The sequence below is a fragment of the Nycticebus coucang genome, chromosome 22 (genome assembly GCF_027406575.1).
Source record: "Nycticebus coucang isolate mNycCou1 chromosome 22, mNycCou1.pri, whole genome shotgun sequence".
Lineage (NCBI taxonomy): Eukaryota > Metazoa > Chordata > Mammalia > Primates > Lorisidae > Nycticebus > Nycticebus coucang.
In genome coordinates this window covers 9,820,912-9,848,814 of record NC_069801.1, presented here as the reverse complement: position 1 = coordinate 9,848,814, position 27,903 = coordinate 9,820,912, and the positions used below count along the sequence as shown (strand labels likewise).

General features: G+C 46.6%; 1 protein-coding gene across 11 annotated transcripts in view; it reads right to left on the bottom strand.

Moving 5' to 3' along the window:
* The window catches only part of PRDM2 (PR/SET domain 2), a 125,752-nt gene that overhangs the window by 19,559 nt on the left and 78,290 nt on the right, over nucleotides 1-27,903 (bottom strand). For 9 of the 11 annotated variants that reach the window (XM_053575365.1, XM_053575359.1, XM_053575363.1 and 6 more), the window contains one exon: nucleotides 22,253-26,687. The exons of 1 other annotated variant lie outside the window; for it this stretch is intronic. In XM_053575365.1, the coding sequence (XP_053431340.1) occupies nucleotides 22,253-26,687 (4,435 nt within the window). Of the gene's footprint in view, nucleotides 1-15,802; nucleotides 17,125-22,252; nucleotides 26,688-27,903 lie in introns of those variants that run through there. One more of the 11 variants, XM_053575362.1, reaches the window with a different exon arrangement.

The following is a 27,903-nucleotide window of genomic DNA, read 5'->3' as shown; positions in this document are numbered from 1 at the left end:
CAGGGACTCGCTCACCTCGTGGTCACACAGCAAGTTGTTCCTGGGGAGAGTGGGGGGACAGGACTGGGCTCACTGCTTATGTGGGGACACTAATGATGGGAAAATGAGTGGGGTGAAGCCTGGGCGAGGGACTTAGCGCTCTGTGACTGCCTCTCCCCTCCTCTACTGGGAGAGACCCCAGGGGAGCTCAGTCTGAGTCTCCACTTCACTTGCAGAACCCACCCCTGAGCTGGCACAAGCAGGTGCCCAGGGAGCGTTTCATGCTCCCGGCACAATTCAACCCTCAAATGTGCCTGTCCATGTCGCTCCAGAGCCAAACCCTCCCAGCACAGCTCCCGTGTGTTTTCTCTCACGGCCAGGTTCCTGCCCTAACCATGGGATGAGGTCCCCATTTTAATGACAATTCCATGAAGCCAACCTTGCAGCCCTTAGACTCCCTGACAGACCCTCCCCTTCCCGCTCAGGGCGGGGATTCAAGTCTGGAAGGCGTCACCCTGCAGGAAACAGGTCACTACCTGTGGCACGAGCCACCCAGGTGGGAGCAGCCCCAGGAGGGTGGCGGAGCGGCTCCTTTAGCTCCCAGCTTCCTCTCCTGCTTTTGCACCTCCCAGGACTCTGCCACCCTGCAACCACCCAGTTGTAGCTTACCCCAAATCCTGTCCCTTCTTCCCCCTCCAGTTCTAAGAAAAGGAGGGAAGCCGAAAAGAAAATGCGAACAAATACAAGTGCGTCGAGATGAATGAACGTGTGAGAAGCAGATTCCCAACTCGGGACGGCAGGAGATGAACAGGATGTGTCTCCTGTGAGACCCAGACAGACAGCTTGCCGTTTTAATTATTATTTATTTATAAATGAGACAGGGTCTCTCTCACTCCATCACCCAGGCTGGAGTGTAGTGGTGCGATCACAGTTCACTGTAAACTTGAACTCCTGGGCTCAAGCAATCCTTCCACCCCGGCCAGAACAGCTCTTCCAAATGGTACAATTTCACGAGGACACTGAGACGTCATTATTGTTACTACTCTATCTTTCAAAGGAAGTAAAATATATGAGGTAAACTCCAAGAACAGAGTAAAGAAGAGCTCAACCCTCACATGGCTTGGAGTTGTTAGGACTGAAAGTTTTACACGCCACCGTCCCTCGTCCCAGGATTTCTAGACTTTGCCTGGGTTGGAAAACAGTGTAACTTAGGGTTAGATCCAAGGATGCCAACAATAAGAAGGGGCTGCTCCTTACAAGGCTTTCTACCCCTGCCCCAGTGGAGGAGTCTTGAGGGAGTTCAAGGAGCTCATTAGCTTCCCAAGGGGTTGAAACAGCTTGTCTCGGGAGGCCTGGGCGTGCCTGGCTGGCGGGGCATCCCAGGCGGAGGGCTGGCACTGTTACGGGAAACATATGCTTGTTATGTGCCAGAACAGGCTTTAGTCAACAGGGAATGACGCTGCCTAAAGGACAAGGGCAAAAGACTGTAGGTCTGGAAGCCTCGTCCTCAGAATGGCAAGAGTCAGATCCCTGAAGCCCTCACTCTGCACCCCCGGCTGTAGGGTGGTTAGGGCTGGGACAGTGCAACGCACCACACACCAGGACACCAAGGAAAGCCGCTAAAGGGAGGTGACTTAGCCCCAGGCTGTCTGGCCCAATGCCAGGCAGCTCAAACCTCACCAGGACCTGAAATGCTCTCCACATGGGTCATGGAGAGGAAGCTCCCTCCTGGGGGGGACAGACACCTGGCCCAGCCAGACACTATGCGGGGAGCCACAGGCTTGACAGCCAGGATACGGCAGGCTTGGAGTGAAAACCTCCTAATGTCTCTTCCACATTACCGGAATTTCCCAAACAGGGCTCAGTAGAACTGGCCCCCAGCAGCTGCTGCACGTGCCCTCAAGCCTGTGTGTCATGGCAGCTAACATTTCTGTGCTTACTGCATGCCCAGTGCTGTGCCCATAATGAAATTCATCTTCACAAGAAATTTAAGAGATGTGGCATTTCACGGGGTGAGGAAATAAGGCACAGCAGTTAGGCAACTCACCCAAGGATGTACAGCTGGCAAGAGGCAGAGCTGGGATGGAAGGCCAAGCCAGTCACCTCCAGAGAGCGGGTTGGGGACGCCAAGCAGGCTTGTCTCTGCAGGATTTCTGAGCTTCAGTGTGCTGACAGCTAACGTGAATTCCCAAGAAGAGACAGGGTGTCATTTACCCCAAACTTACATCCCCAGTGACCTGATAACTCTGGACCACCTGCTCTACCAGTTACTGGGGGATGGAGCCAGGCACACATGTGCCCCCAACGCATAAGAGAAACGGCAAGCAACGGCTCTGGTCGAAAGCCTATGCCTGCTCAAGCCCAGGAGATTGGCCTCTGGCATGCAAGGTTCCCGGCCCACACCACCTCCATCTGCTGTCACTTCAGTCCTCGGCCACATCTTTGCTCATGTCATGGCCTCTGTCTGCAGTTGTCTCCCACAAGCCATGGCCTCTTATCCAGCCCTGCCCCCAGGAGGCACTCCCCTCCCCCTGGGCACACTGGGCCTTGTAACATAACTGGTTAGACCTGGTGCTCCCGGGGAGGCAGAGTGTAGGAGTTGGAGCTTGACAGTCCCACTTCTGCCACCGACCATCTTCTCGAGTCACCCACCCTCTGGGAACAGTGTCCTCTGTGACACAGGCCTATCACCAACCTGGCATGGCTGAGGGAGCTTACTACAGACAGGATCTTACCAGAGTAGACACCCTCTTCTCCAGGGTGACCCAGCCCAGCAGGTGGTCACTCACAGCACAGCCTCAGTATTAGGGCATCTTTTTTTTTTAGAGACAGAGTCTCACTTTGTTGCCCTCAGTACAGTGCTGTAGCATCACAGCTCACAGCAACCTCCAGCTCTTGGGCTTAGACAATTCTCTTGCCTCAGCCTCCCAAGTAGCTGGGACTATAGGCGCTGCCACAACGCCTGGCTATTTTTTTTGTTGTTGCAGTTTGGCCGGAGCTGGGTTCGAACCCACCACCCTCGGTATATGGGAGCAGCGCCCTACTCACTGAGCCACAGGCGCCGCCCAGTATTAGGACATTATTAAACATTACGTAAGTTTAATCAAAATTCAAAAAATTTAAACAATTAAACACATATGGGACCATTCTGCTAAAGACCCACAACTGTGCTGCCTGGTCCAACTTTAAATGAGTGATCCCAAAACTCAGGTGGGCTCCCAGCACCTACCCTCTGGCATTTGAAAAAGCACTAGCACAGAAAAGCAGGCCTCGGCCCTACATGCACCACTGGATGGATGAATGTGGACGAACACACGGGTGGATGAAGGACCAGGATTCACACTGCCTTTCATGAAATCCCACCCATGATTTCCAGTTTCTGCTAAAACTGTGGTGATAGCAGAACACACTAACACAGCGATGTGAAGAATCCTGTGACGAATCTTTCTATGCCTTTACAATCGCCACCCTGCCCCCTGCAAATTTTAAGTTTTGTCACTTACAACTAGTTGGACTGCAATTTTTAAGCCATTAACTATGAGCCTAAGCATTTGGCTTGGTTTTTTTGTTTGTTTTTTTCTAGAGGTAAGAGTCTCATTTTGTCGCCCTCAGTAGAGTGCTGTGGCATCACAGCTCACAGCAACCTCCAGCTCCTGGGCTTAGGCAATTTCCTCTTGCCTCAGCCTCCTGAGTAGCTGGGACTACAGGCACCCGCCACAACTCGTGGCTATTTTTTGTTGCAGTTTGGCTGGGACTGGGTTCGAACCTGCCACCTTTGGTATATGGGACCAGTGCCCTACTCACTGAGCCACAGATGCCGCCCTACGTTTTGGCTTGTTTTTCATAAATAGCTCTACGCTGTTTCATCGGTTTGGGTAATATTTAATTAAACCACGCAAGCACAATCACAGACGCAAGTGGCATAAACAGGTTTGGGAACAAATGCAGCTGACCCTTGGCATGCATTCACCTTGACCGCCGGGAATGGACGCACATGAACTCCCTGTGAGTGGGGGTCAGGTCTCCCAAAGCTGAGGAAGGGCATCTTCCATATGGTGGGCTGGTGAAACTAAAATCAATTGAGTTTCAAGTGTACTTCATTTTCTCCACAGTTGGTGTTCTAACAAAAGTTCACAAGGGTCCCTGCTACCACTGCACTCCCCCAGGCGCTGTGATTTGCAAAATGTCTCAATTCTTCCTTAGGCAATGGTGAACACATGGGGCGTGGTGACTAAGTGGCCAAGACCTCTGTGTTCCGTTTGGGTGTTGGTGCTCGCTGCCCGTTGGTTTAGACAGCTGTTTGCATTACGCAGTAGCCCAGACTCAGGGAGTGATGGAGAAATCACCCAGGGGGGCAACACTGTGCCTAGAACAGTCTTAGATCAGCCTGCCTCGGCACAGCCCCTCCGAGTGTTTATGGGCCCGTGAAATCAGCGGCTAACCCCTAAGAAGGCTCACGTTTTTGGAGCAAAACAACAAACACACAAGGCCAATCATTCACTGCCATGTATCTTGGGGGGGGGGGGTTCTCTACTAGAATGGGACCCCTTTGGAGACGCCAGGAGACAGAATTAAAGTTGGTGCCACAGAAAGGGTGACCTCACTTTCAGGTCCAAAAATTGAGAAAAAAAGAATCTAAAATCCAAAAGAGTACTTAAATAATTCTGCTCCATGAGATTCAGGATGTTCAACTGTAGCCAAAGACAGGCTGTGAGGACTGAGACCTTTGTTGTGTAGAGCGGGGAGGGGAGAACATCATTTCACCAGGACCTTTGAATTAATAAACCCGCTACAGCGGACTTCCAACAGACAATTTCATTCTGGTCTGTACAGTTCATCCATCAGCTTTCATTACACATTCTGAACCTTGAGGACTAGGCCCCGAGGTGGTAATGCTGATTGTTACTATTCACCACCATCCTTTTCTTCCCACTTGATTTTAATCGATCACTTACTTATCAAAGTGCCACTCTGTACTCAGTTGCCAACAATTAATTGCCCCAAGATTCACACTTTAAACCAAAGAGTCATGAGTCAGGATCGCATTAGTAACTCACCGAAGTTCAGTGACAGTTCTGTTATATCTGGAGATTTCTTTCTTTTTATTCCACAAATGTAGGGTACCTCCTATATAGTCCCTCAGAGCTGCAGTAGGTGCTGAGGTGACAAGTTAGACACACACAGGCAGGGCTCTGTGCCACACCAAGCTTGTCCTAGTGTGTGAACAAAATGCATATCCTCAAAAAGACACTCAAGGCTTGGCGCCCATAGCACGGTGGTTATGGCGCCAGCCACATACACCAAGGATAACAGGTTCGAACCTAGCCCAGGCCAGTAGAACAATGACAATTGCAACCAAAAAGAAATAGCTGAGCGTTGTGGCAGGCGCCTGTAGTCCCAGGTACTTGAGGCAAGAGAATCTCTTAAGCCTGAGAGTTTGAGGTTGAACACCATGGTGCTCTACCAAGGGCGACATAGTAAAGCTCTGTCTCAAAAAAAAAAAACACACTCAAGAGTTGACAGGTTGGCAAATCCTCAATTCCATCTCATCCCTAGCACTCAGAAATGTCCCCAACTCTTAAACTGCCCCTGACTTACCTGTCATTGGGTGGTTACAAAAATTAAGAAAATTTTTAATCAGAAAGTGTTCTGAGGATTAAAACAGTCTATATTAAAGAGACTTTAAATAAGCAAGGGAAGATAATTTAAAATTCAAATCAAAAGCAAATTAAGTGATGCTGTGCCATTTTTTTTTTTTTCTTTTTGAGACTCAAAGGAAAATCCTAAAGTCTGGGTAAGACTCGTTTGAGAAGCTGATAAAAATGAAGATTTCATAGTCCCACCCCCAGAGATTATGCTTTAGTAGGTCTGAAAGTTTTTTTTTTTTTTTTTTTGCCGGGGCTAGGTTTGAACCCCCCACCCTCGGTATATGGAGCCAGCACCCTACTCCTTGAGCCACAGGCGCTGCCCAGGTCTGAAAGTTTTAATAAATCACCAGGTGACTTTTGATACAGGTGACCCCCGGAGCTAATACCCGGTGAGATAACCCAAACTGGGGTCCCTTCACACACCTGGGAGTACCAGCAGGAAATGGCACTTTCTCAACTTGTAATTAACAAAACTACACACACAGAACCAGCAAAACCCTCTCCCCTTACCTAATATGCCACACACAATTCAGAACATCACCTTAAAGAAATACCTGCTGTTAGCTGGCACTAAGGGGCTGTATCAGTAATTTTTAAAAAACATTTTTAAAGGATATAAATACATCATTAATGACAGTGATGAAATAATCCAATTAACAGCTAGGGTCCTCAATTTCTTCTACAAGGTGAAGAGTCAGATGAACTTACAAAGTATTTACACCCGTCTGCAGATCTCTAAAGCTATCAAGATTTAAACAGTTGGCACCAAATAGAGGTGCTACGTTGAATCTCCTAAACGTAGATTAAAGACAAGAAAATCGTTCTATTTCAGAATTAAGGTACTCCACCTGGCAACTAAAATAAGGGGGAGATTTCTCAGGCCCACGATCTTGCTTCCCAGTCTATAGCTGATGAACAGGAGCACACATGTGACAATACCCTTGCCTGACAGATAAGAAAGGAATACGCTCTTCTCAAAAAAAGGCCACATCTCGAGCTTCTGGCTCCTTGAGTGTAGAACAGATGTCCTACACGCCTGAATCACCTGAAGGCATCACTTTTCCATGAGAAGTATTAATGGACAGTTACCCTGAAATTTCAAGGAAAGGTTAAATTAAGCCCAGTGTACAGTTTTAAGCAGCAGGAAAGAGCAGATATGGTGAGACAACAGGCAGCAAACACCTGGTGCTGCAGAATCACCTGCCATCCTGCATCCACGGCAGACTCAGGCACTCAGCCATGCTTCTTTTCACTGAGCGTGAACCCAGCCTCACAAGCCAGGTCTGTGCAGCACCCCAGGTAACTGCTCCCCATACATAGGTGGAAACCTATTGGTCAACCACGGCTAGGAAGCAAGGCTCTCAACCCCCTGGACAGGTCAGTATCTAGATCTGCTCCTTCCCTAACACAGCTGAGTGGAGGCTCCGCACTAGCTAAACAAACGCACCAGGCCTGGCTGAAACCACTCACTAGGCTGGTTTCCTAAGAATGCACAAGACAGATGGGTCCCAGGAAGGACCGAAACATCTGGGCACCTCCAGTGTGTTTTCAGCCCCTGCCAATCAGTGGTGCTTCCTGGCCACACTCAGGCAGGTGCTAAAAAGTCACGTCTCCTTGCTTCTTAAGGGAGAGACCACTAGAGGAAAAACAGGGGTGAGACCAGGAGCACCCTTCTATCGCACCCCTCATACACTTATCAGCTGAGGGGAGTCAAGAGATTCTTTGGCTGAGTTTTTAGGGTTTTACAAAAGAAATGTTTTCTTCCGAACCTACCTTTTAAAAATTCCTTGGCTTTGAAATTCAAAACCAAGAGAAATGGAAAGTCACATGGAAGAGTGACAGAGTGAGAATGAATCATCTTTTTTCTCACTTTGACTTGGAAACTGATTTCCAGTCTTACAGCTCATTTCTCCTCAGTTCTCACACACACGAGCACCTTCCATGAGGGAGCAGCAGCTGTGGCCTGGCTGAGACACAGCCAAGGGCTGTGGTGTCACTGGCAGCAGAACTACAGGCCACGTGGAGCTTTTTCTCCGGGCAGAGGCAAGAGATGAGGAGAGAGTGCTTTGGCTGCTGTGGCCCAGGCTGCCACGAGCGCTTACACGGGGCACGTCAGCTTTAACACCAGCCACAACTGGTTATCAGACTCTCGACTTGAGATTAGCAAGGACAGCTTTCAATAACATACTGATGAGGCTCGTGGCTCTTACGATGACAGCCAGCATCTGTGGTCCTTACGGACTGATCTAAAGGTTGTCTTCACCGTGATCCTTTGTTCAGATTATCGACATTTTATAGAAAGGAAAACTGGGGCTCAAGAGAGGTTAAATAACTGGCAGAGGTTACACATGATAAAACTGGGATTCAAATATTTTCTTCTTTCAACAAGCACTTACTGAGTAGCTACTACAGGCATCTTTCTAGGTTCTCAAAAGGTAGCCATGAACAAGGCAAGTTCCTGCCTGAGTCCAGCTCAGAACCCAGCAAGGGGAGACATGCAGTAAATAAACGTAATGAATCTGTGACGGAGCAGATGAAAGGGTGAAGGGCCTTGAGGAACAGCAGCGCACAGGAAGGAGAGGCATGAGGGACAGGGCAGTGTTTCAGATCGAAAAGTCAGGGAAGGCTTCTTGGGGGGAGGTGACAGCTGGTCAGCTGCACCAGGTCCAGAGCCAATGCCATTACCTACATCCCACTGCCTGTAATGAAATCCCAGCAAAACCTCAATGCCAGGCGAGTGCCACCTATCTCCTTTGCAAAGCAGGCAGCCTTGGGGAAATTCTGAAGTCTGTATTTCCATTGTGTGTAATCATGGCAGGCCATCTTGAAGCTCCCCGTCTGCCTGTGCTGCTCCCATGAGGGGCCCTGGTCTCAGACTGAAAAAGGCTACTGGGCTCCTCTGCATCCTCAGCATGCCCCAGCTCAATTGCTCTGCCCTTGAAGATTCTCCCAAGAGCACTGAGTGTTTAAAAAAATTCTGCCAAAATGGCTTGGCACCCGTAGCACAGTGGTTATGGCGCCAGCCACATACACCGCGGCTAGCAGGTTCGAAACTGGCCTGGGCTAGCTAAACGATGACAACTGCAACAAAAAAATAGCTGGGTGTTGTGGCAGGTGCCTGTAGTCCCAGCTACTCAGTAGGCTGAGGCAAGAGAATTGCTTAAGCCCAGGAGCTTGAGGTTGCTGTGAGCTATGATGCCACAGCACTCTACCCAGGGCGACACAGTGAGACTCTGTCTCAAAAAAAAAAAAGAAAGAAAATTCTGGCAAAATCTCTAATGCACCAGTTCTCAACCTGTGGGTCGCAACCCACAGGTACTGTATTAAAGAGCCGCAGCATTTGGAAGGTTGAGAACCACAGTTCTAACATCACCAAGGGCTAGACCTGCCACCCATGAAACTAATATAAACTGATGTTTCTCAGTCTCCATGAAGAAATCTTTTCATTTTTCTTTTTCAGGGCTTTTGGTATGAGCAGTTTTATATTGTCCCACTTTACAAATAGGGAAACTGAGGCAGAAGGAAGCTAAGTAATTTGCCTGAAGGTCCAGTTAGTAAGTGGAGCCAGGAATCAAGTCCAGGCAGCCTGGTCCATCTCTTAATTCTTCAGCCACCTCTTCTCCAAGTTCCTCCATACTCATCGCCCTCCCAGTTCACTACCATCTGCACGCGCCCCTTTCCACCTGGGGCAGGTTACTACATCCTAGCAGCTGGCACCTTCCCAGGTCTGTTACTGTGATGACTCGTGAGCCCGATGCTAGGCATCAGCAGTCACTACCAGCCACCAGTCACTGATTTCTAACTGGGGACACATGCCACTAATACTCAAGGCCACACAGAGGGGGACTGCAGGAGATAACCCCCATCAGGCCAGGAAGCTCAGGCTCAGGCAGCGTTGTGCTCTGCCTCCCACTTACAGATGGGTTCCCACAGAATGAAAACCCAGATCATTAGGAGGTCAAAGCCAATGCTTCTTCCCATTCGGCTACACATTTCTCCTATGTGACATCTCTTTGATAAAACTCTCTGGGCAATGAAATCAGCATCAAGTCAGTGGGGAACAAGATAGTTATACAAATACAAGACTCTGTAAAACCCAAGGGCACAGTGAATTAGGCAGCCCCACGCTGCGGTTGAAATCAGCTCTGAAATCAAGCAGCCAGGTTTGAGGTCCCCACTGAACGCTTCTAGCCCATAACTCAAGTGATGTTGCTTCTCTCCAACTGTTGATATACCTGAAAATGAGCCCGTGATCTCCCTCAGGTGGTGGCAGAGCGCACGTGAAGTTAAACCACAGAAGCCTCAGAGAAGTACCCAGCACCAGCCAGTGACTCTCTCCATGGTGGGCACTGTATCTGAAGCTCATGTTAAGTCCCAGAGCAGGGGACTGTGCTCTGGCCACAGGGTACAAACTTCAGCTATAGAGGCTGGCACCCTGATGATCCCAATTGCCCGGTTAGAGATGTTTTCTGAATGGCTGGCTGGCTGAATCATGACAGGAGACTGTGACTGCATCTCCAAGTCCCAGTAGCTTAGAAATAGAAGCCATCTGAAACTGTTCCTGAACTCTAGCTGGGTTGGCAAGGATTGGATGTGATTATAAAAAGCAAGTAAGAGAATGTTACTGCAAAGAAAAGGTGAACCCATGTGAGTTTTAAATAACTTCCTCCAATAAAGAATATTAAAATACAATTTTGACAATAATTAAATACTAAAACAAATTCAACTGCTATACATTGAAATTCAAAGTTAAAAAATTAAAATGGCCACGACTGTCCCTAAAGCTTAAATATCCCTTTTGTTATTAACTTACCTGTGCCACAAATCCCGGATCTTTTTGAAATGAGTAAAGACTCAGTAGATATCTAAGGAGAATTCCAGGTTACACAGTGGGCTGTCTCAACCCTATATGGAAACATTCTTAGCTTAAATATGATTCAGAACATAAAATCCATCAGTAGCTTTCTGTCCAGTTGTTGGTCCCCTAACTCAGGTGTCATCTATTAAGGGATGTTCAGAAACGTGACATCTTCTGTTGACTTCCTACTGTGGCTTATTAGCTGGACATGAGAAGGCGCTCTTAGGCGTTAATGGTCTCCCATAAAATGGCTATGTTCTCTGGAACATCTGTCTGCAGTGTTTATCACTGTTCATAAGAAAGATTTGAAGGAAAATCCGGCTGGCATAAGGGAGGCGGAAAACACAAGTACAGACCCTACTGCCCCCAACAGGTCGAGACACTTACCCTAATACGGTATTTCCAAGCCCCCTTTAATGGCTCACAATTCAATGTAATTTTTGCAACTGCAAGTAATTTAATGAAGAGTCATGGTGGCTTTTTGAATTCTTCTTAACCCAGAAACCAAATAAAACCTAAACACTCTCTCCAGGTTCTAATTCCGTACTTTAAAAATAACAGTATGGGGGGTGGTGCCTGTGACTCAAAGGGGTAGGGCGCCAGCCCCATATGCCAAAGGTGGTGGGTTCAAACCCGGCTCCGGCCAGAAACTGCAAAAAAATAAAATAAAATAAAGTAACAGGATGGGCAGAACTGTAAATATCCCTTGTTTTGTATACACATAAGGTGCTATTTGGTGAGCGGGTGGGGAGGCAAGCCCAGATCAACTTTCTTTTTGGGTTAATGCACATCTCCCCAGTATCGCCCGGCACCTTCTTCAGAATCATTTCCAAAACCGGAGGGTTTTACCATAAATGAGCTTGGTTTCTGTGGAAGTCAGACGCAGCTGATGAAGCAGATGGCTCTACAAAGCCACTGACCTGTGTGGTCTGCGATGGGACGGAGGTTATTCCACAGCATGGAGTCGGCCGCAGAGCCACTCCTGACTAACGAGCAGTCTCGCTGCAGCCAAGGATCTCCTTACCCACAGAGCAACTGTTCTGCTTGCTCGCTAATGCTGGAAAAGCCTTTCACAGGGAAAGTACTGAGACCTGTTTTCTACATTCAGAGAAATAAAATTCTAAAAATCAAACTTATAAAAATGATAGTGTAGGTTGGAGACATTTCAAATCCTAACTGGCGACTTTAGAACTGGGTGCCCTTTGAACAAAAATCACTTCCCCACATCTGGTTTACCTGTACGTAAATGACACAAACCTCATAGTGTTATTGTCGAGATTAAAGTTTTTTAAATGCTCAGCACAAAAGGCCCAGCCCAGTGGCTTACCCCTGCAATCCTAGTACTTTGGGAGGCCAAGGCAGGTGAATCCCTTGAGCACAAGAGTTCCAGACCAGCTTTAACAAGACACAGAGGCACACCTGTATCCTAGCATGCTGGGAAGCTGAGGCAGGTGAATTGCTTGAGTTCACAGGTTCGAGACCAGCCTGAGCAAGAGCGAGACCCATCTCTAAAAATACCCGGGCACTGTGGCAGGCATCTATAGTCCCAGCTACTCAAGAGGCTGAGGCAAGAGAAGCACTTGAGCCCAAGAGTTTGAGATTGCTGTAAGCTATGATGCCAGAGCACTCTACTGAGGGCAACAAAATGAGACATGGTCTCAAAAGAATAAGTAAATAAAAAATAAAATAAACATTAACATAGAAAAACTAGCTGAGCATCTTGGTGGGTACCTGTGGTCCTGGCTACTCAGGAAGCTGAGGCAGAAGGATCCATCATTTGAGCCCAAAAGTTTGAGATTGCTGTGAGCTACGATGACACAGCACTTTAGCCTGGGTGACAGAGACTCATCTCAAAATAAATAAAATAAAATGGTCCATACAGTATCTAGCACATAGCAAGCAATGGGAAGCTAAACGCAACCTAAAGCTGATGAGATCACTGCCTCACAGGCTGGAGGGAGAAGGAAGGAACCAAAGGGACCCATCTTGGCGGCAACGAGGAGCAGCGGGCCTGGGGCCTCCACCAATCAACCAAGGGGCAGTCTCACAGTTTCACCTACATGGCACCCATGCAAGCCACACGTTTGGTTTCACTCAACATCGTTCTTCAGACTGGATGTTTGCGTTTTGTCTAAAACTTAATGGTCACGTGGATGTCATCGTTCCCACCCATCCAGATCTTATTTCTGCTATTTTTTATCCCACGGCACTGTGAGTATTTAAGGTCCTGCTTTTGAGGCAACTTTGTGGGAAAGGTCATGCACTGGGAGAGGGGCCCAACGGGACCTCGGAACAAGCATAAGCCAGGAAGAAAGGCCCCGATAGGCCCGTGGCTCCTTCCCCCTTCGAGGCCTAGCACACCTTGTCTTTCCACTGAAAGCGCACGTCCCACTGCGTCCCACTGCATCCCACAGCCCAGGATGGCTTCAGAATCCCCCTGGACTCCCCACCCGCAGACCAATGCCACAGCCTTGGGAAGACTGGGACGACGACATGGCCAGCGATTGGGCAGATCACACGTGGCGCTGAGGCTCGGAGAAGGCGCAATAATCTAGCAGTTCTGAGTACACGCATCTGTCATTTTTCTGGTATAAATTCAGCAATTCTCAAGGGTGCACTGAGTTAGTCTGGGAGCTTTAAAGCACAGACCACCCAGGTCTCACCCCAAAACAGCCTTACTGGAAAGCCCGGCTGCGGACCCCTACAGCTCGTTCTGAGAACCCCCAGGTGCAGCTCAGGCAGCAGGTGCTGGAGGGCAGGCTTGTGGTTGCCGCTCCCCTGAAGCGCAGAAGCCAGGCTCCACTGGCCCCACTTGAGATGCTCCCACACATCCTCAACAGTGCCTTACCAGAACCTGCGCTTGAAGGGCCAGACGCCTCGAGCGGCAGCACACGGCTCAAGGGCAGAGGCCACAGGCCCTGGCAAAGTTGCAGAAAATGCAGAACAATTTTCTGTCTAGTCTATAAGCCCACTGGTCTTTGGAGCACTTTACATGTGGCTTTGACATCCAAGTCAACCCTTTTCTCCTCTGTGTTCTAAGCTGTCTTCTAATCTCACTTCAATCCAAAGCGAGATTCCATGTCAAAACTACGTGAATATCAAATGCATTCAATGAGCTGTAATCTTAGCGGGGTCACTAACATAGCTCTAGGTATCAGCACTCAGACATTAAGCTAGAAGCAACCTCCTGACCGCCTAGGCCTTGAGTAACTGTGGCGGAGCGAGGTGTTGAATATGAAGTATTAAAAAGGGGGAAAGGCCACTGTGTGCACATAAGCTCCACAGAGGTAAGGATTTTTGTCCATTTTGTCCACTTATGTCTCCTAATCACCCAGGACGCAGCTGAACATGTACCTAGAATAACTTGCTAGAAAGTAAATGCAACAGCCAAGTTACAAAACAGCCAGCCTAGAGAGGGATTTACATCAAAAATACTGTGAGATGCTTCAAAATAGTAGCAGGGACAGAGAGCTTTAGTTATTAGCTTTTGGTTTTTAAAAAATGGTTATAAAAAGTTAAAAGTAGACCAGACACATGGGCGGCACCTGTGGCTCAAGAGGTAGGGCGCTGGCCCCATGTAACAGGGATGGCAGGTTTGAGCCCAGCCAAAACTGCAAAAAAAAAAAAAAAAAAGTAGGACAGCACCTGTGCCTCAAAGGGGTAGGGCACTGGCCCCATGTGCCACAGGTGGTGGGTTCAAATGCAGCCCCGGCCAAAACCTGCAAAAAAAAAAAAAAAAAAGTAGACCAGGCACAGTGGCTCACGCCTGTAATCCTAGCACTCTGGGAGGCCGAGGCAGGTGGACAGCTTGAGCTCACGAGTTCAAGACCAGCCTGAGCAAAAGCAAGACCCCCATCTCTACTAAAAATAGAAAAACTGAGGCAACAGAATTGCTTGAGTCCAAGAATTAGAGATTGCTGTGAGCTATGATGCCACAGCACTCTACCCAGGGTGACAGCTCGAGACTGTCTAAAAAAAAAAAAAAAGTAAAAGTAAAAAGTAAAATGGAGCAGCTCCTCTTTGGGTGAGATGGATGTCGCATGGCTTCTTGGGGACACCACTGTTCTGTTGACACTGAGTGCCTGTCATGCCCCCAGGTACTGCTGGAAGAGCCGGGACCCCGTGGAGAACAAGCCTTCGCCCACCCTTTCCAGTGGGGGAGTCTGACAGCATGCAAATCCAACACAAAGAGCTCCTTCTAGAAGGAGCATTCAGAGACTGTCCAGTCCACACCATACTTTCATGGAGATTAAGACCTCTTAGCTGGAAAACAAAGTCAGGCTAAACCAAAGTTAGGGCCACAGAAAGTACTTATTACAGGTCAATTTACCACAGGTACAGGGGAATGGAAGAATGGCCACAGGTTGAGTTAGCACGAAACCCAGTTCTCCCCCCAAGGTCAGGGCTCTTCTCTCTCCCAACGCCCAGCTCCTCATGGGGCCATGCTGCACTTTCAGTACCTATTTAGCAGAGTGTTTAAAACTACTAATATCGAAGGGCATTTCTGAACGCCCACCAGCTTCTCTCCTCCACCCCCCGGGTTTTCCTAGGTAGGAATATCACATGCCAGAAATGTGCACATCTAGCCAAGGGAAGCGGGTCTCCCCTTTACCTCCTTTCCCCAACAGGCAGTGATAGTGTTAAAACAAGTGCTCTGATGTTGGATTGTATGAAAGTGCTTACATTCAACCATTTTTAACCTTAGAAAACCCCAGAAGTTTCACATATAAACATAAATGTTACAACTTCGTTTCATTGTTTGGAGATCCATAAAAATAAACATCAGTCCACAATGCAGAGTTAATTGTCAGTAAATACAGAAGATACTGAGCCCCACGGATGAAATTCTTTATTTCACTCTTACCAAAAATGTACTCACAAGTTACTTCTCAGGACCACTATCTATATGTCTACCATCTAAACAGAATTGCAACTGCAATGGGCCAGTGTCAAATACAGAACACGTGAACAGCCACAGCCTAGCAGCTGACTACTCATAGGAGGGTAGGCTTTGTACAGCCCTCCAGGAACCTTCCTTTTCCCCTCTAACTGCTCCCACTTACGTACAAAATGCAGTCCTTCCACGAGCTTTTACAAAGTTTTTTATTGGTTACAATTATGTAAAATGTGCCGTTTGAATTCTCCCCTAGTTATTAAGTATTTGCAGCAACAGCATAAAAAATATTTTTTTATACATCTGACAAGTCCCATGATTTCAATGCTAGAAGGGGAAATAGCCAACCCCACTCTGAACTTATCTGTCTATAATTAACCTCTCTCTCTCAAAGCTACATTGGTTAAAATCAATGGACAACCCTTTTTGTACATCAAACTGTAAATTTTAATGTTTCCATTAGAAAAGTCTTTTATAGCACTCTCCAACAAGATGCAATAAAATACTAACAGCAAACTTCATATAGGCACACACTCCAGGATTAACAACTCAAAAAACAAAAAATGCAAATCACATATAATACAATTGAAGCGTCCAAAACAATTTAAATAATTTTAAATATTTTATTTTTAAACTGCTACAAATGCTTTATACAATTATTTCAACATAAAAGTCCCCATAACAGAAATGTAACAAAAGGGAATGATATTGAAAGGGTTAAAGTGGCATAAATTCACCAAACAAATATTAAACTACAAATTTTAAGAGGTAGATTACTTTTGAAGTTGAGAACAAAAACAGTATGAATAAAAACCTAGTCATTTCTTTTTTCTTTTTAACCAACTTAGTCATTAATTGTGGGGGAGAAAACTGCATGGAGAAATGATACTTTCATACTTAGGAAGTGGCCAATTTGTTGTCTTTAATCTCTATTAAAGACTCGAGTGTAAAACCGGGTATGTAAATTCATCTCTACGTCTGTGTAGACACACGTCTTACAGGCCTGGGATGCACCCTGTGCGTGGACATATTGCTACATAGTCTCTAATAATATACAACAGTTATAAATTAGTGCCAGATAATAATCTGAGAGGATCATGTCCATTTGGATATACAAACATGACACTATAGGAGGCATCAAAAAAGTCCATATCCAATCTGGTTTCCTCTCCATTATGCTGGCAATCTGCTTGTGATTTTAAAACAAAAACAAAACAGGGCAAGAGATCAGCTAAATTGCCTTTCTCTGTCTATAATTCATTTAAAAGAAAAGCATCAAGAGCTGGTAAGTGAGCAAAATGTTTAAAATGAGTGCATCTGAATTTGTCATCCCTGAAATCTACAACGAATTACTGCTAAAACAGAGGACTTGCTTTGCAAGGTTAAGTTCAAATCATTCCTTTCTCTCCTATGTGCCAAAAACAAGGGCCACACTCAGATCTGAGTTACCAGTCCTGTGACGAGGAGCCAGTTCATCTGGCCCGTTTTACAGTGCCCTTTTCTTTGGATCTCAATCACCTGGGAGCCCAGCACACATGTTGGGCACCACCGAAGCAGCAGATGCCTGACTTTCTAAGCCTGCCGCAATCAGCTGTGTGTTAGGACTTTTGGGTCAGCTTCACCTGGTCTTGCAAGCTTGACAGATTCCGTATCCTTTGCCGTAGTGCTTATCCTAAGTTGAGCATGCAATATCTTTTAGTCAATTAAGGTTTGTTTTGTTTTGGGGGCTTTTCTACAGGAAGTTCCTAGAAAATAAGAAAACTGAAGATAAATGACAACATAACATAACCTTGTATGAATTGACCACGTTAAAGAAAAAAGTGAGTGGACTGTAAGACAAATGTTATTAAGACAGCAACGTATAAATGACTCAGCAGGTGTTCAGGAACTCAGATGTCCTACTCAAGTAATGCACATGGGAGGAACTACACGCAGGCCACCTCCAAGTGGGGTAGCAGACACACAGACACGGAAAGTCAGCGTTTTATTTTTTTAATCAATTCATGGCAAATGGAAAACCTTGGTCTGGAATTACATTTTGCTTCTCTATCTTTAAATGTTCTTGAATGACTGACTGCAGTGGGAACTCAGGAAAAACAATTGCTCTAAAAGGGGCATAAGGAATGTAAAATCCCTTGGGATTCCCAAGGGTGAAAGACAGCTAAAGAGCTAAGTACCCATGTAGCTCTTTACATGGATTGAAGCCTGTGAAATTGAATCCTCAGGAATCTATCTCAATTCAGCATGACAAAAAGCCGCAGGTAGGCTCTGGCTGCTAAATGCGAGGAGGAGGGGTGTCACTGCATTAGAGCTACAACAGGAGAATCCAAAAGATGAGTGACATGCCTGGTTTCCTTGGCTGCTTTGTCCTAAGAAAACAGTTTAGAGCATGTGTCTTTTTTTAAACCCTGACTGGCACCATGGGTTGTGCTCCTGGAAATTACCAACTAGCAAACCGATGAGCCCTTGGTGTAACATGGAAAACTCTGCCTACATCCACATGGCTGGTACAAGAGTACGTCTGAACTGTGGAATCCTAAACTGGACTTCAAATGTAAAACATCTGAGTGCTGGGGACTAGTTCACAAACACAGTTTGTTACAAAGAAGTACACAGGGAAACATGTGCTGGCCGTTCTGCAGTTAAGTCTCCATGTATGTGACAGGGTAAGGACAGCAAAATCCTCAACAGAGAGTGAAGGCGAGTATTCCTGGACATATAATTTGTCGTGAATCATCCCTAAAGAAAATTTACAAGAAGAAATATACTAAAATGAAAAGATCATTGTATGGCTCAGTGAGTAGGGCGCCGGCCCCATATGCCGAGGGTGGCGGGTTCAAACCCAGCCCCGGCCAAACTGCAACAACAACAAAAAAATATCTGGGCGTTGTGGCGGGCGCCTGTAGACCCAGCTGCTTGGGAGGCTGAGGCAAGAGAATCCCGTAAGCCCAAGAGTTAGAGGTTGCTGTGAGCCGTGTGACGCCACGACACTCTACCCGAGGGCAGTACAGTGAGACTCTGTCTCTACAAAAAAAAAGAAAGAAACAACTCCCTATCAACATAACACAAGAAATATCAACTGAGGCTGAGGCCTACTCTGGGACAGTCCTGGGTGAGACATTAATGCTAAGATCTTATCTCCCAGGCCTGAGCTTAGAAATCCCAGTTTGGTGCTAAACTCCCTAGGAGGAATTAAGACCAAAACACACACTTTGAATAAATGCCTACTTTTGTGTCCAGATAGTCAAAATATGATGAACATTTCTGTTGAATGTTGAACATTCCCAAAAATAAGTCACAAGTTTCCGGTCACTTGACAAGTGGATGCTGGGCGATACCCCGAGTCCTGCAGGTCTGTCTACAGCACAGTGCCAGAGACTGACACAAAGAAGGGATGGACATCTCTATATATTAGAGAAATGCAAATCAAAACAACCCTGAGATATCATCTAACCCCAGTGAGAATGGCCCACATCACAAAATCTCAAAACTGCAGATGCTGGCGTGGATGTGGAGAGAAGGGAACACTTTTACACTGCTGGTGGGACTGCAAACTAGTACAACCTTTCTGGAAGGAAGTATGGAGAAACCTCAAAGCACTCAAGCTAGACCTCCCATTTGATCCTGCAATCCCATTACTGGACATCTACCCAGAAGGAAAGAAATCCTTTTATCATAAGGACACTTGTACTAGACTGTTTATTGCAGCTCAATTTACAATTGCCAAAATGTGGAAACAGCCTAAACGCCCACCAACCCAGGAATGGATTAACAAGCTGTGGTATATGTATACCATGGAATACCATTCAGCCATTAAAAAAAATGGAGACTTTACATCCTTCGTATTAACCTGGATGGACGTGGAAGACATTATTCTTAGTAAAGCATCTCAAGAATGGAGAAGCATGAATCCTATGTACTCAATTTTGATATGAGGACTATTAATGACAATTAAGGTTATGGGGGGGGAACAGAAAGAGGGACGGAGGGAGGGGGTGGGGCCTTGGTGTGTGTCACACTTTATGGGGGCAAGACATGATTGCAAGAGGGACTTTACCTAACAATTGCAATCAGTGTAACCTGGCTTATTGTACCCTCAATGAATCCCTAACAATAAAAAAAAAAAAAAAAAAGAAAGAAGGGATGGCCACTCTGGGAACCTGCTGCTACCATCTACCGGTCAGGACAACATAGTGTTTACTTTATCTGCTTCTCCCCTGCTTCCTTTGCAGACCATATTTCACTCTAGCAATGTAACCATCTGTTAATTATCAAAGCAAAATTATTCAAGTTAACTGAAGCACAGTAGAGAGAGACAAGTTTAATTTACTCTTGAATTGTATAAATGGGATCCAATAGAAAATAAAAGATTCTGGCTCAGTGCCCGTAGCTCAGTGGTTATGGCGTTGGCCACATACACCTAGATTGGTGGGTTCAAACCCGGCCTGGGCCAGCTAAACAACTGCTACCAAAAAAAATAGCCGGACATTGTGGTGGGCGTCTGTAGTCCCAGCTACTCGGGAGGTTGAGGGAAGAGAATCACTTAAGCCCCAGAGTTTAAGGTTGCTGTGAATTGTGACGTCACACCACTCTACTGAGGGTGGCATACTGAGACTGTCTAAAAAATAATAATAAAAAAGAAGGAAATGAAAGATTCTTTTAGATAATGTCAAAGACCAAAAAGGATAAACATACTACATTCTAAAGCATCAACCACCTGACAGATGTATTTTAGTACAATCAATGGAAATGATCATACATTTTGGTTAAGACTCAAGCAACTCGAAAAGGACTCAGTTCAAGCTCAGCGCCTGTGGCTCAAGTGGCTAAGGCGCCAGCCACATACACCTAAGCTGGTGCGTTGGAATCCAGCCCGGGCCAGCCAAACAACAATGATGGCTGCAACCAAAAAATAGCTGGGAGTTGTGGCAGGCACCTGTAGTCCCAGCTACTTGGGAGGTGGAGGCAGGAGAATCGCTTGAGCCCAGGAGTTGGAGGTTACTGTGAGCTGTGATGCCACAGCACTCTACCCAGGGCGACAGCTTGAGGCTCTGTCTCAAAAAAAAAAAAAAAGAAAGAAAGAAAAAGGAAAGGACTCAGTTCAATAACGTCCTGTTGCACAAAGGACTGAAAGCAAACAATTACAGCTAAATTGCTGAAGGCAGGCGGCAGCGACAGCCGATGAACAGGTGCCTACTTTCATGAGGGCTAACTGCAACATCCACCTATGTGAGTGCTCCGGCCAGAGACCACGTGTTCATCAGAGCAACAGCAACTGAAGAGTTACTACAGTTATGAAGTAGTTCTGTAAAAAAAAACTAATACTTTTCATCCTACAGTAAATCGCCCAATTGGCCTTGGCTAATGATTCTTCTGTAAGTCTTTCTTTGGCCTTGACTTAAGGCACACCTGCAGCTCAACTCCCACCTCATCAGTGGCAGTGGTGATGCACATATGAGCACATGTGACCGCTCCAAACTAGCACTCCACAGTTATCTCTGGTTCTCTGCTTAAAACAAACAACGCTGAGACACAAAATAGCCACAAAACCCTATTCTGAAAAGATCAGTATTTTAAAGTATTTTGTAGAAATGCTATCTGAGGGTGGGGGGGGGTGGCTCACTCTGGGAGTCCCAGGCCAGTGAATTGCCTGAGCTCAAGAGTTCGAGACCAGCCTGAGCAAAAAGGTGAACCTCCCCATCTCTACTTAAAATAGAAAAAAATTAGCCAAGCATTGTGACTCATGCATGTAGTCCTAACCACTCAGGAAAATGAAGCAAGAGAAACCCCTGAGCCCAAGAGTCTGAGGTTGCTGTGGGCTACGGCTGCCCGGCACTCTACAGAGGATGACAAAGTGAGAATCCGTCTCAAAAGACAAAAAAAAAAAAAAGAGAGAGAGAGGACTGCTATCTGAGGATGAATGACATATAAGCATTATTCAGGAAACAGCAGGAATTTCAAGAGTGTGTATCAGGAAGAGACTATGAAAGTTTGATCAAACTTTCAAAGTCTCTTCCTAACAGATTTAACTACTGCCATCTCTTTTTATCAGTCATTAAGAACAGTTCCTAACACAGGGAGAACGCGTAATAAAGCAGGAAAGACACCTCAAGTCTAGGATGAATCTTTACATGACTACTGGGGAACAAGGGAACTGACAAAGGAGAGAGTCTTGCCCTGGGCACGGCCTGTGGCTGAAGGACAGGACGCAGAGGGTGCTGCCTTGCTGCAGGGGTCTAAGCGCTCTCTCCTGCTCTTCCTCCCCTTTAGAACCTGGCTTGTTTGTTATCCTATGACTGCAGGGGTGGGGACCAACATAAGGGATTCTTTTTTAAAAAATGTTTGATTTGACCAATGCAACAAGTCGTTAAAATTAAAACGCTGGTAATCAAAAAAAGCATGAAAAACGAAAGCAGTCTCCGTCACTATACCTATGCTGAAGTCACAAACATATTAAACAAGATTTGCAGCGTGGTCTAAGGACCTCAGAGACCTAGCTTAACCTCAGAAATTACCTATGTTCAGGAAAAAATAAAAGTGACACTGAGGTATTAACCGTAGAAAGCTGAGAATTTCATCTACAGAGTTCTTTTGGGAGATGTTCCAGGGTTTCGAATTCAATTCACACCTGGCCCTATTAAAGAAATGGTAGGTAGCACTTTGAGTCCTGAGCCTGAAATAAAAACTACTTTTTTATACCGCTGCCAAAGCAGTGACGCCCCTCATGCCTGCAACTTAGGCAACAGCTATTTCCTTTAAATGCTTCAATCAAAATTTTACCGGAAAGGAAGAAAAGAAACCAAAAAACAAAAAAGCACCCTTGGGCACAGAAACTGCTGTCTCCCCATCCCACCTCCCACAGCCAGAGCTTACCTGAAGTCCTTGAGCTCCTGCTTAGTGCTGACGTCCTCTGGCTTGTTCTCACTCAGGTCAGCAGCCGCTGCCAGCTGAAGGCTTCGGGTGACCGGCCCCCCACTCCGCTCTCTGGACTTGATATTGAACCGCTCTGCTCTCCTCTTACTCGCCAGGGCAGACTTGCTTTGTAAAACAGCTTTGCTTTTCTGTACCCGCATGTGTAGGCTCCGGGATGTTTTGCTGGAAACCTGAGCAGAATGATTCTTGGCCACAGCTTTGGGTTTTTTCCCCTCGATGTGAGTTATTTTGGCCATTCTTATCGGGCTGGAGTTTCTTAAAGAGGAGCTGCTTGGTTTTTTGGACTTAACCGAAGCTGCAAATTTGACATTCTGCTTGGACCTGAAGGACGAGGAGGGCAGTGGGACCTGGGCGGGGCCTGAGCTGCGGGCTCTGGTCTTGCCCAAAGGAGTCTGCATGCTCTGCATTTTAATCTCTGCGTCTGCTGTCCGCCTGCGGTGGTTGCTATTATTGTTTTTGTCACTGCTTGCAGGTAATGTGTGTCCACCTTTCTTGGATGAATGAGAAACTCTCTTTTTGGGAGGAGAAAGGGGCTTTTTGGGACAGCTGAAAGCCGCATGCTTGTTCAGACTCCCTATGTAAGTGAACTCTCGGTGGCAGTAAGGGCAGATGTGAGAGGACGACTCAGACGTGCTTTTCAAGTCGGCCTTCTGCTTGGCAGATTTGTTTTTTTGAAGGATTGCTTTCTGCACAAGCTGATTTTTTTTCTTCAATGCATTTAATTTGAGCTTATTTGATGACATTTTGCTGAGCTCAACACTAAAGTTCAGTCTTTTGGGTTGTCCCATTCGTCGGAAGGCGTTTTTCCCAGAGTTATCTAAAACCACCACTCCGTTTCTGGGCTGCACAGTTTGTTTCAGCGGCACTGGATTTTTCTTGGGGGTGTACCTCTTTTTGTCACTTGCCGAAGCACAAGCCAGGATGTGTTTGTGTAACTCGGGCATGTTGTCAACACCCTTTCCACATTTTGTGCAGCGGATGGCAGTAGTAAAAGTCTGTGGGATATTGTGTGTAGTGAAATTGGTGGCCGTCACCCCAATACCCATGGGGTTTCGGTGATGGTACTGAAATGGAGGTGGCTTAAAGCTCGGGTAATGCTGATTGAGACCCAATCGAACATCTGGATCTTTCGTCTTTATACCAGAAGCCATTATTTTTATGGTCGTATAAAGCTCTTCAGAGGAATCATTTAATTCTTCCTCTTCTTTAGAGGTTTCTAATGGATCTTCTGGCAAACTCTGCATATGCTCTACATGGGCCTTGCTGGGATCTGTGAAGTTTTGGGGCCTCAGAGTCCCGCTTTCAAACTCGTGGTGTGTGCATACCTTATCTGGGTGGAGGTCTCGCTGGTGCTGCTGCAAATTGCACAAAAAAGCAAATTCTTTTTTACAAACAGAACACACAAAGATATTTCCAACTCCATGAAGCAAAAAGCGATGCTCTGACAAATCAGTTTTATCCTTAAAAAGCTGTACACAGAATTCACATTTGAAGGGCCATTCTTCAGCATGAATAGATAAATGTTTGGTTAGATCTTTAATGGAAAGAAAAGGTGATTCACAGACATTGCAAACAAAGTTTTTGCTGAATGTTTCCTGAACAATATCCTGTTCAATAGCAGGCTGGGGCTCTTCCCTGGGTTTCGGATCTTCATTCTCTAATTCCTCTGGTTTGAAAGATATCACGGGGAGAGAAGCCTCCAGATTATCACCAGAAGAGATGACGGATGATACTGCAGAAAGAGGAGGTGGAGAAGGGGAAGAGGAGGAGGAGGAGGAGGAGGAGGAGGAGAAGGAGGAGGTGGAAGAGGAGGAGGAGGAGGAGGAGGAGGAGGAGGAGGAGGAGAGTGTTGGAGGCCCAGGAGAAGCAGCAGATACAAGAGGCTCCACAGGGATGGGCGAAGGAGAGGGGGACACCGTAGGGGACAGAATTGGGAGTGGGGACTGTGTGGTAGCATTTGAGAATGGACAGGGACACGGATGCGGTGGTGTGCTGGAAGAGGGGGCTGGAAGAGGTACGGTGGGAAGGAGGGGAGGCGGCGGACTGGCAACAGTTAATACTGGAGGACAGGGTGGAGGGGAGGAGGGATCGGTGGGGACCAAGAGAGGAGGTAGATGACTAGAAGAAAGGGAAGGTGTCTGCTGAGCAGGTGATGAAGGATAAACACCAGGGGGGGACTCAGCTGTAGGGGCAGGCAAAACAGAGTCGGAACCAAGGTCAGGATCTGGCTGGGCTTCTGGGGACTTGCAAGGACTTGGGCTCCTGGCCGCATCGGTGGTGTTTTCTACAGGTAAATCAACGCCATTATATTCATTAAGAAGAACCTTTTGCAGCATGCAGGTGGTTGGTTTCTTTTTCTTTACAGCACTGCAGGTTGGCTGTAGTGAATGATTTTCTTTGAATTCCTTGCCTTCCGAGTCACTACAAGGCTTTTTATGCACACTGAGATCCAATACAGATTCCCACTGCACCAGAGTCTTGCCCATACCCTCACCCTTCTGTTTGACACCGCTGGATAAATCCAGGGGCTGTTGGTTGCACACACTGCTGAAAGTAGAACCAGCTGACCACTCTTTAGATATTTTATATTCATCAAAGCACGGAGGGCTCCCAGTTTCTCTGTCATCTCTCCCAGACAAACTCCAGGCTGGCGAATCACTATGACTTTCTAATTTGGGTTTCTTGGAAGTCAGAACTGCATCACTCCATGCTGCTTTTCCATCACTTGACTTTCCAAAGTCTCGAAGGGCAGGGCTGTGCTGTGGAGAACTCGGGGGAGAAGTGGTCCGCCTCTTAAAGCGACTTGAGGTCACAGGTAACATTGATGCAGGAGCAGACACACAAATGGGACCTAATTTAGGTATTTCAGTTGCTGAAATCCCTGCAGGAGGAGTTAGTTTATCCTGGGTTTGAAGAAGTTGTTTGAGCTTTGATGACAAATAAACAGTTTTCTCTTTATGGAAAGATACTGTCTCTGTTGTTGTTATGGTAAGAGGCAGACTTAAGGAACACGAGGGAGCCATGGGGTCAGAATCTGTTTCAGCTTTAATTTTGGGTAGCACAGGTGGACTAGTCGTTCTCCGTTTCTTGGAGTCACTATTTGTGTTGCTGGAAGGCTCTTTAGGAAGATCATCTGTTATCGGGACCTGTGTGGTCTTTACATTTTGAGTAATTTCCACAGTAACTGGGGTGAGCAGACAATTTATACCATACAAATCTGCCGAATTAGATTCCATCTCAATCACGTCACAGTTGCTAGTGCTGTTGTTAGTTTGAATTTTACCGTCAATATAGTAATTTAAGTTTTCGGAGATATTGCTAGAAATATCCATGATGTACACGTCATCTGCTTCCCCCTCCTCCTCTGGCTCTGTGCTGGGGACATAGACATTCTGGGCTGGCAGGGCCTGCTCCACTGGAGGCTGCAGCTCTTCGAGGCCTCCTTTTCGCCGCACACCTTTGGGAATCAGATGGCGCTCATGAACTCTGCGCTGATGCCGTCGCATATTAGTGTGAGTCCCAAAAACCTTTTTGCAATATTTGCATGGATGAAGTTCTTTAACATCCCCATTCTCTTCTATAATAGAAGAATTTATTGTTTCTTGGGAAGACTTCTCTGAACTCATAATCAGACAGTCTTGCCCAAGATTGGGAGGATTTGATTCATCTTTCAGAGTAACATTTTCTCCAGCAACTTTGCCATCAGCTAGGTCCTCTGACGGCTGTAGTGTTTGGCTGGGTTTCCGCTTCAACCCTGCCTCGTGGCGCCGCTCGTGCCGCCTCCTGTTAATCTGTGTGCCGAAAGCTTTCCCACAGTACTTGCATCTGAAAGCATGATTGACTGTAGACATGTGGATATGCATGTGACGCTCCAGCCCCTGCTTGGTCGTAAACTTCCTTTCACAATGCTGACATGGAAACATGAATGTTTCAAATACATCACCATTGGCCTCTTCTTTAGTTTTGGGGATTCTGAGAGCAGGTGTCACCTCTGCAGAGTCTTGGAAAACTTCTTTTGAAATATTTTTTGGTTCTTCTAATAAATCTTCTGGCTTCTCGTCACACAGTATTTCTGGCTCTTTCACAGAACTTTCATTTGGCATGTCAGTTTCTTCCTCTCCCTCTTCCTCCAACTCATCGTCATCTTCATCCTCTTCTTCCTCCTCCCCCTCCTCTTCTCCCTCCCCCTCCTCTTCTCCCTCCACATCATTCACCTCACAATTTGTTGCTTCTGACTTCTCGTCTAGTTCCGGCTGCGGCTCGCAGGCAGGGGGAGGGATCACCAGTTCTGGAAGCACATCCAGACCAACTACCTCCTGAAGAACAGCTGGCCGCTCCGGTGCTGAAGCTGAAGGTCTCTCCTCTTCTTTAGGACCTAGAAAGCACACGGGATCAGAAACGTGGAAGTGAGGCATGAAAAACCAGCCACCCTGCGGTCAACTTGTAAGGCTCAAGTTGTCTCTCTCACACCTAAAACGCACAAGGGAGATTACGATTAACAACGAAATTACTTCTACTCCAAATACTCCACATATAGACTCATACTGGCTATGAATCCACTGAGTTCCTCCATTCATTCAATTGGAATTGGTGGCGTACCTGCCGTGTGCCAGGCAACATGCTGGGCAGTGAGGACACACAGGAGAACACGGCAGATGAGAATGCCCAGGGGGCTGAGATGTCTTTCTGTGTCCAGTCACACATGTGCACAGCTCATAGCAAATGCAGTATTTAAACTGTGGTAGAGTAGCTGACAGGAAATTAAGGAGAGTGAATTCCAGTTTTTCATTATTCCAAACTGAAACATGTTAATTGCTAAACATGTCACCAGGTTAGAGCCTTAGTAGTCTCTCAAGTACATGATCTTCTTCTTTTCTCCTGACTTAAACTGTATGTTTATAAGCCAGAACATTTCCAGAATCATGTAATCAGGTTTTCCTTTTTTTTTTTTTGAGACAGAGTCTCAGTATGTTGCCCTCAGTAGAGTACCTTCACAGCTCACAGCAACCTCATACTCTTGGGCTTACACGATTCTCTTGCCTCAGCCTCCCAATAGTTGGGACTACAGGCGCCCGCCACAACGCCCCACAATTTTTTTGTTGTTGTTGTTGCAGTTGTCATTTTTTTTTAGCTGGCCCAGGCCAGGCTCGAACCCACCAGCCTTGGTGTATGTGGCAGGCACCGAGCAACAGGCACTGCCCTAATCAGGCTTTTTGAGACTGAGTCTCACTATGCCACCTTGGGTAGAGTGCCGTGGCATCACAGTTCACAGCAACCTCAAACTCGTGGGCTTAAACAATTCTCTTGCCTCAGCCTCCCAAGTAACTGGCACTACAGGCGCCCACCATGATGCCCAGCTATTTTTTGGTTGTAGCTGTCATTGTTGTTTGGCGGGCGCAGGTGCCTGGATTTGAACCTGCCAGCTCTGGTCTATGTGGCTGATGCCCTTAGCCGCTGAGCTATAGGGGCCGAGTCCTAATCGGGCATTTTTTAAGTCAAAGAAACTTTAGAGACCTTCTCTTCTAAGCCTTACCAAGTGATTAAGAACTCAGGAGCACCTCACTGAAGGGAAGTCACTTTTGAGTTTCTTT